Source organism: Molossus molossus, unplaced genomic scaffold, assembly GCF_014108415.1.
Source record: "Molossus molossus isolate mMolMol1 unplaced genomic scaffold, mMolMol1.p scaffold_m16_p_7, whole genome shotgun sequence".
NCBI classification, from domain to species: domain Eukaryota; kingdom Metazoa; phylum Chordata; class Mammalia; order Chiroptera; family Molossidae; genus Molossus; species Molossus molossus.
The window spans coordinates 57,479,347-57,492,670 of NW_023425401.1; the positions used below are offsets into that span (position 1 = coordinate 57,479,347).

At 33.3% G+C, this 13,324-nt stretch overlaps 1 protein-coding gene across 7 annotated transcripts in view; it reads left to right on the top strand.

Moving 5' to 3' along the window:
- KMT2E (lysine methyltransferase 2E (inactive)) overlaps positions 1-13,324 on the top strand; it is a 99,969-nt gene that overhangs the window by 59,784 nt on the left and 26,861 nt on the right. For all 7 annotated transcript variants that reach the window (XM_036247607.1, XM_036247604.1, XM_036247610.1 and 4 more), the window contains 7 exons: positions 5,045-5,103; positions 6,023-6,195; positions 6,787-6,825; positions 10,300-10,530; positions 10,849-10,979; positions 11,967-12,084; positions 12,947-13,056. In XM_036247607.1, coding sequence (XP_036103500.1) covers positions 5,045-5,103; positions 6,023-6,195; positions 6,787-6,825; positions 10,300-10,530; positions 10,849-10,979; positions 11,967-12,084; positions 12,947-13,056 — 861 coding nt within the window. The remainder of the gene's footprint in view (positions 1-5,044; positions 5,104-6,022; positions 6,196-6,786; positions 6,826-10,299; positions 10,531-10,848; positions 10,980-11,966; positions 12,085-12,946; positions 13,057-13,324) is intronic.

Sequence of the window (13,324 nt, forward strand, 5' to 3'; positions counted from 1 at the left end):
GCTCCAACCAACTGAACCACTCGGACAGGGCTGATACACATATCTTAATTTCCTAGTAATCTAAACTTACTCCCCTTATCCCTACCAACCCCTGTCTTCTTGCAGTGTGTTTTTTTAAAGGAACTGAATTTTATCCTGAGTTTGCCGGTTGCATTATCATTGTTTAACAGGTTTCCCTGTCCTCTCTATTTTTGTAAATAGGTATATGATCAGATTTAAGTTCTCTCCTTTTTTTTTTGGTAAGACTGTTTCATAGACTTTTCTATTAGGTGACACAAAATATCTGGTTGTCTCTATGATGGGACTCATTGATAGTCATTCTTTTTTTTTTAAATTTATTCATTTTTGGTAATCCTCACTTGATCTTTTCCCATTGATTTTTAGATAGAGTGGAAGGGGGAGGGAGGGTGTGACAGAGAGAAACATAGATGTGAGAGAGACACATCGATTGGTGCCTCATGCACAACCCTGACTGGGACCTAGGATCGAATCTGCAACCCAGATATATGCTCTTGACCAGTAATTGAATCTGTGACCCTTAGGGCCAAGGGCTGGTGCTCAAACCAGCCAGGGTGATAGTCATTCTTTAAATCCACTAATTTATTAGGAGTTATACATTAGTGACTTGTTAATTGTATTGCTCATCACTTATTAGCTGGACTATTTCTATAGAAAAACATGTCCCTATACTAACTGTTCAGTTCTCTTAAAGTATATTTCAGTGAGGAAAGGCAGGGTAAATGCTTTGGATTCTTAGCCTCTATTTACCAGTTTTCAGAATAATGAAAAAAACTTAAGTATAATTATGAACTCTGGAATTTATCAGTCTATTACTGTTATTACATTTATTGATGTTCAAATTTTGCCCCAGTTTTGGTTAATGGGAACCCCTTTGATTTGGCTCTTGGGTGCTTTTGACAGTACCCTAGTAAGTACTTGATACTTTTTGTGCTATCTGATATAACACGATGCCTCGAGCTTACCTTATTTATACTTCTGTGCCCCAAACTCAGAATTGGTTTTTAAGACCAGAATCTCAGAGAGCTAGTCATGTTCCTTCCTATTAGATTTACCACTTTTCCTACATCTTTTTTCTTCTTTATTGATTTTAGAGAGAGAGAGAGAGAAACATTGATAAGAAAGAACATCAATAGGCCGCCTCCTGCATGTCCCCCAATGGGGATCTGGCCCACAACCTGGGTATGTGCCCTGAGCGGGAATCAAACCGGTGACCTCTTGGTGTGTGGGTCGACGCTCAACTGTTGAGCCACACCAGCCAGGCTGTATCTACATCATTTTTATTACTATTTTTTGTTGTTGTTAAGCCTCACCTGAGAACATTTTTCCATTGTTTTTTAGAGAGAGAGAGAGAGAGACAGAAACATGGATGTGAGAGAGGCACATTGGTTGATTGCCTCCTGCACAACTCCAAATCGAACGCTCGACCCTTCTGTCCGCAGGCTGACACTCAACCACTGGGCCAAACTGTCCAGGCCCTACATCTTTTTTGGTAAACAAATCTAGGAAATAGGTTTTATCTATTTGCTTTGTTTGTTTGTTTTTTATTTGTTTTTAAGATAAAATATATGAGTTTATACTGATAATTACAATTAAATTTAGGAATACCAGGTATAGAAATAACTTTTATTTAACCTTTTTTTATTGAGGTAAAATTGTTATATAACATTATACATATAATCTTCAGGTTTACAATATTGTAATTCAACAACTGTATGCCATTTAACCATTTCTATGTCCCACCTGTATCTCCTTATATCCTAGTTCTCAACAACCCGGACAATAATGTAATTAGAATATCACAATTACTTGCTTAATCCCATAGAAGAGCATAACAATCACCAACACCAGCACCAACAATATGATAATCTAAAACAGTTTAGAACTTTTTCTTTCCTTAGTTTCCACAAGGGCTGTATAGTTAATTTATTGTATTAAAACTCCCTTGAAAGAATTGCACTGTGTTGCCCTGGCCAATTTGGCTCAGTGGTTGAGCGTCATCCTGCGGATCAGAGAGTCCTGGGTTCGGTTCCCGCTCAGGGCATGTACCACCAAAAAAAAAAAAGAGAATTGCACTGTGTGGTTATAATACCAGCTGGATATGCTCTTATGCTAACTATATTAGTTTTTTTTTTTAATTAGACCTTTTATTTTAAGTTAATTGTATATTCACATGCAGTTGTGAAATAACACAGAGATCCTGTGTATCCTTTACCCAGTTTCTCCCAGTTCTAACATCTTGCAAAACGAATAGAATATCACAACCAAGATATTGATAAAACATTTCCATCACAAGGATCCTTCATGTTGCCTTTTATAGTGAAACCTACCTCCCACCTTCCACCCCTCCCATCCCTGACCTTTGGCAATCATTAATTCTATACTCCATTTCTATAATTTGTCACTTCAAGAATGTTATATAAATGGAATCATACGTATGTGACTTTTTGGGATTGGCTTTTTTTTACTCAGTGTAATTCCCTGGAGTGCCAGCCAGTTTGCTGCATATTATCAGTATTTCATTCTTTTTTTAAATTGATGAGCAGTGTTCTGTGGGTGTATATGTACCACAGTTTGTTTAACCATTCACCTGTTGAAGGACATTTGGGTTATTTACACTTTTTGGCTATTACAAATGAAGTTGATAGGAACATGTGTGTACAGGTTTTGAACCTAAGTTTTGTTTTCTCTAGGATAAATGCCCAAGAGTGAAATTGCTTAGTCATATGTTAGTTTTATAAGATACTGTCTACTACTACTATTTTGCAGAATAGTTGTACCATTTTACATTCCTACCAGAAATATATGAGTAATCCTGTTATTTTTATTTTTTATTGCTTTTTATACTTTATTTTTATAATTACACATTTGTCTAATTAAGCAAGATGTAGTCCTATCATTCTGAAGTCAAATATTTAAAACAAGGAATATTAAGTCTAACTTCTATCCTTGTACCTTCTACCTCAGAAATAACAATTTCTTAAAAATTTATCATTTTTTCATTGTTTGTTTTCTTACTAGAAACAGATATATGTGTATTTATTTGTATTCCCTCATTACTTAGGTAAGCAGTAGTATATACAGTTTTTGCCACATTTCTTTTTTTCTCTTAAAAATATATGCCGAAGATCACTATATAGTAGTATATACAGATGAATTTATCTCTCTGTTGCTTCAAGGTGCTCCATTTTTTTCATGTACTTTAATTTACACCCAGTCCCCTTTGAGTGGATATTTGAGTTATTTCTAGTCTTTTGTCATTGAAAATAGAAATGAAATTGTTTAATAAAAGGGTAAATGTAGCCCTGGCCTGTGTGCCTCAGTGGTTGGAGTGTTGGTCCCCCCAGTTAAGGGCATATACCTGGGTTGCAGATTCAATGCCAGATCAGAGCGAGTGAAGGAGGCAACCAATTGAAGTTTCTCTCTCTCTCAAAATCAGTGGAAAAAATACCATGAGGATTAACAACAAAAAAGGGTAAATGTAAAATTTTATCAGATGTCACCAAATTCTCCTCCATTAGGAGCTGTACGATTTTGAATTCCCACCAATAATGGATAAGCCATGTCTGTTTTCCCAAGCCTCACAATAGTGTTTAACAGACTTGGATTTTTGCCAGTTTAGGTGAGAAATGGTAATCTTAGGCTTATATTTTGCATTTCTTTATTATGAGTGAAGCTTTTCTGTGTGATTTTTTTCACTTTGTAACACCAGATATATATAAATCCTCACCTAAGGATATGTTTTTGTTGTATACATTGATTCTAGAGAGAGAGGAAGGGAGAGGGAGAGAGAGAGAGAAAAACATTGATGTGGGCGAGAAACATCAATCGGTTGCTTCCCATGTGCGCCCCAACTGGGGATTGAATCCACAACCCTTTGGTGCACAAGATGATCTTCTAACCACTGACCGGCACCAGCCAGGGCATAACACCCGATATTTTTTGATGGGATAAGTATCTGTTGATGAATTTAATAAGAGTTGATTATAAACTGACCTTCAGGGAGGGCAGTCAGTTGAGCAATATCTGCTGTCATTCTGTGATGACTAGGATAGTTATTAGTGATGCTATAGGATAGTTGCATATCCTAGTAGATATTAAGGCAAGACCATTACTAAGTTGTGGGCATTTCAGTCTAGAGCCCTTATTTACCCATCTAAAAATACTAGACTAATAAGTTAGACAGTAAAACATAGGAGTAAAATAAAATAAAACAATTACTATTGATGTAGTGTACTTCATGAGTGGAAGCTAAAGGAGGTTAATGAAGTATTTTACATTTACTTAATTTTAAATGTTTAGTGTTAATTATTTCAAATCAATTAGGCTTCCACAGAATTTAAATGGGCCTGCAGACCTAGAGGAAAGGTTATATTTTCTGAGTCAGATCACCTAGTTTTCATTTAGTTATCCTTCAGTTGTTAATAAAAAAGTATTTTGAATGTGTTTTTAAAAAAAACAGTGTCTTTCATTTCTTTTAAGAAATTTAATTTGCCCAGCTGGTGTGACTCAGTAGTTGAACATCAAACCATGAACCAAGAGGTCACTGATTCAGTTCCCAGTCAGGGCACATGCCCAAGTTGCAGGCTCGATCCCCATTAGGGGCGTGTGCAGGAGGCATCTTTCTCTCTCATCAATGTTTCTCTCCCCCCATCTCTCTAAAAAATCAATAATTAAAAAAAAGGGAAATTTTTCATTTTTGTTATATATGTTACATTAACATTTCCCCCAGACTTTTTGCTTTAAATATTTGATTAAAAATTCTTTTAAAAAGGTGTACTAGTTTCCTACGTAAAAAATTATTTTCTTAACAGAGTGCAATTATGCTCACTAAACTGGCATATAATGCTAATGGTGCTAGATGAAATCTAATATAAGGCAAGGGATAGTACATGTATTTTATACTTTTGGTTTTCAGTAACAACATTAGAGAAATTATAAGTTTGTCACATTTTAAACAAATCTGCTTTATATTTAAATTTATGAAAGTTTGATAAATAATAATCATGTTACTATTTTAATGTAGGAGTTTGGATAAAGAGAGAGCGGTGCTATTACAACGCCGGAAAAGGGAAAATTTGTCAGGTGGGTGAAAAGGATATATGCTAAATTGGATTAGTGTGATTGAGAGAATAAGTGGCCTGCATATTTTTAGTCGGATGGAAATACCTTACTTATAAATGTTGATTGTAAATAATTTACAACTCAGATATAGATTTTAGATATTCTTTTTTATAGATTATAAAATAAGAATGTAGGAAATATGAAAAATAAATAAAAATTTTAAATCATCCATATATTTTTATACATAGTAACTTATTAGTTTAAAGAGGTTAAATATGTTTGCTCTTTGGAAAGATAAGGATCTATTAGTTTGTTATTTGGAATAGTGTTTCTTTCATTTTGGGGAACAGAATTTAGAAGTATAACATTTGCTGCAACTTTCATTTCAGCTTAAAACATGTTGATATCAATACAGCTGGTTTTGAATGATAGTTTATTGAATGATTCCTGTTTTATGGACATTTGGGTTGTTTTCAGAATTTTTTTGTTTTATTTTATTTTTATTACAAAGAGTATCTTCAGTGAAACCCTCTTGCATAAGTTGTTTTTGGGGCTTTGCCATTTTATCTTTGGATAGATCCCTTAAAATAGGATTGTTGAATGAAAGGGTAAGTGCATATAGAATTTTGTTAGATTTGGCTACCCTTTGGAGGGAATTCTGAATTTCCACTGGCAGTGTATGCAACTGTGTGTTTCCCATAGTCACACTATCTGAGTGTGTTGTCAGACTTTTGTATCCTTTCTGGTTTAATGTATGAGGATTGATGTTTGTAGTTTGCATTTAAATGTATCTTAATATGAATGAGGTGAGTAAGGAAGTGGAAAAAAAAACCTTTATTCTTCATAAAAATGCATATATAATAGTTTCTTGTGTGGAATGCTATTTTATTGTTTGAAATAGAAGTATGACACATGCAGTATTTTTTATTTTGCCTTAAAGATGGTGATACCAGTGCAACTGAGAGTGGTGATGAAGTTCCTGTGGAATTGTATACTGCGTTTCAGCATACCCCAACATCTATTACTTTAACTCCTTCAAGAGTTTCTAAGGTTAATGATAAAAGAAGGAAAAAAAGTGGGGACAAAGAGCAAAACATTTCAAAATGTAAAAAAGTAAGTTTTTCATTTAAAAAAATTGTTTCATTAATTTTTTTTAGAGAGGAAGGGAGAGAGAGGAACATCAGCATGAGAGAAACATCAGTTACCTCCTGCACACCCCCTACTGGGGATGGAGTTAGAAACCCAGGCATGTGCCCTGACTAGGAATTGACTGGCAACTTCTCAGTCTCAGTCCGTGAACCAATGCTTAATCCACTGAGCCACACTGGCCGGGCATCGTTTTTTTATATGAATTAGATTGAAAGTGGTGGAAGCTGAATTTTAGAGGAATTACTATAATATTTTTTATATCCTTCCAGTTTTTATCAAGTATTTTTCCAAGGTTGTAATATTGATCACACAGAAAATTTAGACTTTTTCTTAGCATTGTATCATATACATATTTTCATGTTCTTACATAGTATGTATTCTATTTTTAATAGACTAGTATTCTAGTAAATGACTTTATTTACTTAAACATTCTCCTATTTCTGGTTATTATACCAAACTTTTTGTTATTATGAGACTTCAGTAAAAAGCTTCAGTGAACTGATTGATTCTTAAGTATTAATTATATTCAAAACTCAGAATTCCATTTTATTTCAGGCCTTTCGTGAAGGATCTAGGAAATCATCAAGAGTTAAGGTAAATATGTTAAATTTAAGCCCTTGTTAGTAACTGTCAGTTATTCAGGAGTTTACTAAGTTGTTTTTTCGTAATCTTTATGCTTTCTTCATTGTGTGTCATTTCATTGTTTATTATCTTTACCAGAAGTTGGGCCATAGAGAATTCTAATTGGATAAATACACCACTCTTAGAGTTTATTAACATTGTTAAAAGAGCCAAAAGGAGGAGATATATAAGCAATTTCTAATATTAAAATTTCGAGTATCCTGAATTTCAGTTAGTTACTGCATTTCATGTGTTCAGTACACTTGGTGTTAATATTCTACACGTGTGAATGCAAAATCACATTTGGAATTTGAAAATTTGCTCTTTTGCATAGATGGGATTCTCATGATTTAGTCATCAGTTGTTATAAAATACTATAAAATCACCATAGATCCACCATATAAGTACAAACTAGTCACTTGTACCTTTAATTAATTAGAATAAATCCTCGATTTTGTAGATGCCACGATTGCTGAGAGAAGCAAGTCTCCCCAGCTCTGCCTCCCCCTAAGAGATAGGTTTGTGTTGGATCACAGAGGTCAGCTATCCAGTGTTACTATAGCTTTTTAAATTAGGTAGTAAAGGAAAATGGGGTTTTTCAAGTTGTCAGATGTTAAAACAGGATGTGGGGAGCATGTTACAGCATATCTGTTGTCCACCCGGTATAATAATTCATTCTGTAATATAATCATTTATTATTCAGTAATAAGTATTGATTACAATTATTCATTATTCCACATTCCTGGAAAATAAGCAATTGTCCAATGATTATTCTAATGTACTTATGTAATTCTTTCTCAAGAATGTTAATTCATGTTGTCAGTCAAGTCCAAAGTTTCATAAAATTTTTTATATGTTCTTTTATATGTTAAAGTTGGGATTTTATACTTATTATGTTAAACTTAGATTTATGGTCTTTCTCTGACACAGAATAAAGAGGTCTGAAAAAGTTTTTGGATTAAGCTGTTGGAACAATTGATACTCCAGCTATTTTCCTTTCTTCCCAATTTATTTAATTCAATAGCAGGCCTATTGAGGAAGGGAGCACCTTTTACTTAACTGAAATATTTTCATTTATTATGTAGTGAGTCTTTATGCATCTTTTAAAAATATCTTTTTTCTTAACTTGAATTTATCTCTTTAAGATTGTTACAATTCTAATAAGTAATTCTGTAGTATTTATAAGGTTCAAGAGATATAGAAGAGTTGTATTAAAGATATATCAGCTCAATATAGTCTTGGGGGGGGGCGCAAAATAAAGAAAAATTTGAAAACTGGTAGATTTCATTTAAAAAGTTGAGGAAAGCCCTGGCCAGTTTGGCTCAGCGGTTAGAGCGTCGGCCTGCAGTCCGGAGAGACCCGGGTTCGGTTCCCGCTAAGGGCACGTACCTCGGTTGCAGTTTGTCCCCGGCCCTGGTTGGTTGTGCAGGTGGCAGCCACTCGATGTGTCCCTTCACGTCGATGTTTCTCTCTCTCTCTCTTCCTCTCTCTCCCTCCCACTCTATCTGTACAAAAAATGGAAAAACATCCTCAGGTGAGGATAAAAAAAAAAAAAAAAAAAAGCTCAGGAAAGCCTTAAAATACAGTGTCTCATTTGTATAAAAATCTGTTCTTTATCAAGTTATCATTATAATGTAATATATGTAAGTACATAAAATATTAGTGAAATAAACCTATCACATCAAATAACACATAAGCAACATACTATACACAATTGATCCTTGAATAATGCCAGGGTTAAGGGACATCAACCCCCTGCACAATTAAAAATTCAAGTATAAGTTTTGACTCCCCAAAACTTAAGTTATAACTTGATATCCAAGGAGGTTTGGTTCCAGGACCCCCTGCAAATATCAAGTGCCCTATATAAATGGCATAGATTAATGCATACAGTTGGGCCTCTGCATTTGCCAACTCCCAACCACAGATGGAAAACAATACAGGTATTTATTGAAAAAAATTCACATATAAGGGGACCCATGCAGTTCAGACCTGTGTTGTTCACAGTTCAACTGTATTTTTTATGTAGTAAAGAATATGGAAGATTGACTGATGTTAAATTTTAGTGTTTCTGTACACATGTACATGTCTAAGCAGGATATATAAGGATTTTAATGAAATCTACATATAATATTAAAATTTTAGAATTATAAGTTGTACATATAGAGAAAACCTTTTATCAAAGTTTAATATTGTAGAAAGAAAACAATTTAGAACTAAATTGAAATTTCACGTTAAATTCGTTATAAATTTGAATTATGTTAATGATAAGGTAAAAGATATGTTCTTGTTATCTGCATTAATTGATTTTTATCCTAAGATTGCAAATAAGAATTGTGGGCATTCAGTTTTTAATAAAACTTTTAAACGAGTGGTAATTGCACCTTTCTGTAAATTGCATTCCAGTGAAAAAATATCTCCCTTTTGTTTTTTAACATAAAGAGAGGTCGTAACTTTTTATTACTTGGCATTTAGAATTCTTATAGGTTTTAATAGGGACTATAGAGGAGGAGTAAGCACTTAAACTTGAAGGTCATTGCTCTCATATGGTCCTTGAATTTAGGCTATGGACTATTTGGGTCATTCACATTCTGTGAAACATTTTATTCTCATGTCAAATTTATCATGTGGACAATTGGAATTACACTAAATTAAGATAGCAAAATACATTTTTGTTATAAAACATTAAAATTGTAATATGTAAAAATAAGTTTACAGTCATCTCTTGCCACTTCACGCTTCAACTTTCGCGACTTCACCCTATCGCGGTTTTTTCAAATGTATTCATTAAAAAGTTTATCGAGACAGTGAAAATGATACAGTGCACACTTGGTTGTCTGAGTCAATTATACACCCTTGTATTACAATTACAATTAAAATTATTGTATGTATGGACCGTAGGCTTCTGTATTCGAGCACCCCAGGAATCCTTCAATGCCAGGTGCAACCGCTAGAGTCTGGAACGTATTAACCGTGATAAACGGATGACTGTATACTTAATATGCAGTGTGTGTAGTTTACATAATAATCACATATTTATTTTGGTTAAATAGAGCTTTGAGTGAGTTCAGAGTAGATGTTGGAAGTCTCTAAACTAAAAAATTTCATCTGCTATCTTTTTTTAACCATTAGCTGACAATGACTCCAAACCTTTGGGTAGTTGCAATTTTATTGATAGTCTGCGTGTGGCTATAGTAGTGATGGTGAAACTTGCATTTCTACTATTCCTACTTAACTCAGCTTTCTTGAGTTTTCCAACTCATATTTTTGTAGCATGCAGTATAAAAATGTAGTAAGCTGCTCATTTATGTCTTTTTACCAGGACCAATTTAGAAAGCCTACATTATGTCTACTTTTTATTTTATATATAGATTGTCATTGATTTTGTGTATGTATGTAAACATACTTTAAGTCCAGATATTAATGCTTAGTTTGTTGTGATTTTAGGGTTCAGCTCCAGAGATTGATCCTTCATCTGATGGTTCAAATTTTGGATGGGAGACAAAAATCAAAGCATGGATGGATCGATATGAAGAGGCAAATAATAACCAGTATAGTGAGGGTGTTCAGAAGGAGGCACAAAGAATAGCTCTGAGATTAGGCAGTGGAAATGACAAAAAAGAGATAAATAAATCAAATTTGAATACCAACAATTTGCTCTTCAAACCTCCTATAGAGGTAAATATTTGCCAAAATGTTATAAAACAAAAACTTCCTTTTTTCTACTATATACAGTTTAAGTAGTTAGACCAGTGGTTCTCAACCTGTGAGTCACGACCCCTTTGGGGGTTGAACAACCCTTTCACAGGGGTTGTCTAAGACATAACAGTAGCAAAATTACAGTTATGAAGTAGCAATGAAAAGAATTTTATGGTTGGGATCACCACAACTTGAGGAACTGTATTAAAGGGTCGCAGCATTAGGAAGGGTGAGAACCACTAAGTTAGACTAAAAGCATTCAGATTTAATTAATCTCAACATTTCTCTGATTTTTAGAGCCATATACAAAAAAATAAGAAAATTCTGAAATCTGCAAAAGATTTGCCTCCTGATGCACTTATCATTGAATATAGAGGGAAATTTATGCTAAGAGAACAATTCGAAGCAAATGGATATTTCTTTAAGAGGTATATTAATTTATTTTCCCATATTATCTATTGTTATATATTGACATTTTTGCTATTTTTATCAGGATGCTGTGTTTATATGTGTTTATGTATTTTGTTTTCCTAAGTGATCATTTTAGTATTTAAAACGATTATAGTTGAACAGTGACTAATAACTTTTGAACTATAATAAAATACAACAGAAAATGCAGATATATTCTTTAGTCTCTTACCCATTTTTATTTTACCGACACTAAAAAATCTACTTCAAAGATAAATTGTAGCAGTATAGGTGGACATTAATTAAAAACTCAATTACCTGAGATTATAAGGAACCCTTTCCATTCAGGACCTTTCCTAATTCTTTGTAGTATATTTGCTGGAACCTAAATAAGACCATTGTGAGGTCTTTATTAGATGATGTTAGATTTGATCTTATATCATTGCCACCATTTTCAACCCCCACTTTCTGCGTATGGAATGGCTTTGGAGGCCTTTTCTATGCTTTGTGGGGAAATTGATGTGATCCTATCACAGCTATTGCTTCCCTGAGGTCTAGAAGTATGTGTGTGTCTCTAGGGAGATAACAGTCTCAGTCTATATGCTATAATTATTTAAAATATTTCTTGTTTATAATGAGTTTTTAGTTAAGATACAAAAGATATATGTGAATCTTTCTCTTTTATGTAGCAAATTTGACTGAAACTGCTATAAATCAAACACTTAAATGTACTAGGAGGTAAGGACTTTAAAGGCATCCAATTATGAGTCACTCCCTTTTTCTTTGTAAATTTGAAATTACATCTCCAATTAATTGCCTTTGCTTTATGTAAGGTTATAGGAACAGGTAAAAATCATATTATCATGAACTTAGCTTAGTGGTTAAGAATAGGTTCTGGTATCAACTGCTTTATATTCAATTCTTGGCTTCACTACTTGCTGTGAGCCTTTCAGAAGTTTCTTAAACTCAAAATGTTAATAGTATATAATGCATTTCTTTCTTTGTAGACCATACCCTTTTGTTTTATTCTATTCTAAATTCCATGGGCTAGAAATGTGTGTTGATGCAAGGACTTTTGGGAATGAGGCTCGGTTCATCAGGCGTTCTTGTACACCCAATGCAGAGGTAAGTTTATAGAAATCTTTTTTGGAGGCAGGGGTTGAGGGGTATGTGGAACCTGAGTATCAACTACAGAGGTCTGGTAGCCTAAAAACACCTTTTTAACTGTTGATGCATTTTATACCCCAGCATCTTTCCATTGTGAAAATTTAGGTGATATTGGCTTTGAGATCTTAAAAATTACTTTGTACATTGAAGAAATTGTGATGTTTCTTAAAAGAGGAAATATTAGACTGTTTATCCTAGAAGAAGCTCTCTATAGATGGGTCAGATATGTGTTCTGATTTGATCAAGGTAGATGACAAAGCTGAAAGCTAAAATAGATTTTATATGTGCTACAATAAAATTGTGTTTTAATGTGGAGTATATTTCTAGTTTTTTTTATATGGAAAAATAAATGTTTTTAATTTTATAAAGTTATATAATGTTAACAGTTAATAGTGTAGGTTTTGAAGCCCAACTTACTAGATTCATGTCTTCTCCCTGACTAATTAGATTTATCACTTTGTTATGCTTTAGTTTTATCTGTTAAAAAAAGGTGTTATGAGAACTAAAGGGAGTTATCATGTAAATTACCTAGAACATTGTCTGTCATAGAAAAGTGTAGTGTTAACTGTACCATTACTGCATTTCATCAATTCAGAAATGCCATCACTTTAAAAACTCCCAATTTCATAAATGCTAAAAGGTGAAAGAAATATGCATTGTAGAATTGATAAAATACAGTATTTTCTTTTTAATACTGCATGGTGGGCTCTAGCACTCTCATCAAGCTTGCATTGGTGTACCTCTTTCCCAGTTGATAACCACTGATTCTAAAGGTAGAACATAATCTGTAGAAATATAAAATTATTCTTTTAACTAACAGGTGAGGCACGAAATTGAAGATGGAACCATACATCTTTACATTTATTCTATACAAAGTATTCCAAAGGGAACTGAAATTACTATTGCCTTTGATTTTGACTATGGGAATTGGTAAGTTCCAATCTGTAAATAGGATATATGTTTTTTCAAAATAGTTCCTTAATGTTCACAAAGCTTTTTATTTTTATTTATCATGAGGCAATTAAAAGTACTTGAAAACAATCATTTTTATATTAGCTTCCATTACAGCAATGCTGCTTAGTTCTTTTCCAAACTTTCCTTAATTACTATTGTAATGAAAATGCTAATAGGAATTATGATTAGTAATCCTAATTCAACCATATAGCACTGACCTTTATTTTTAAAATATGTAATTCTT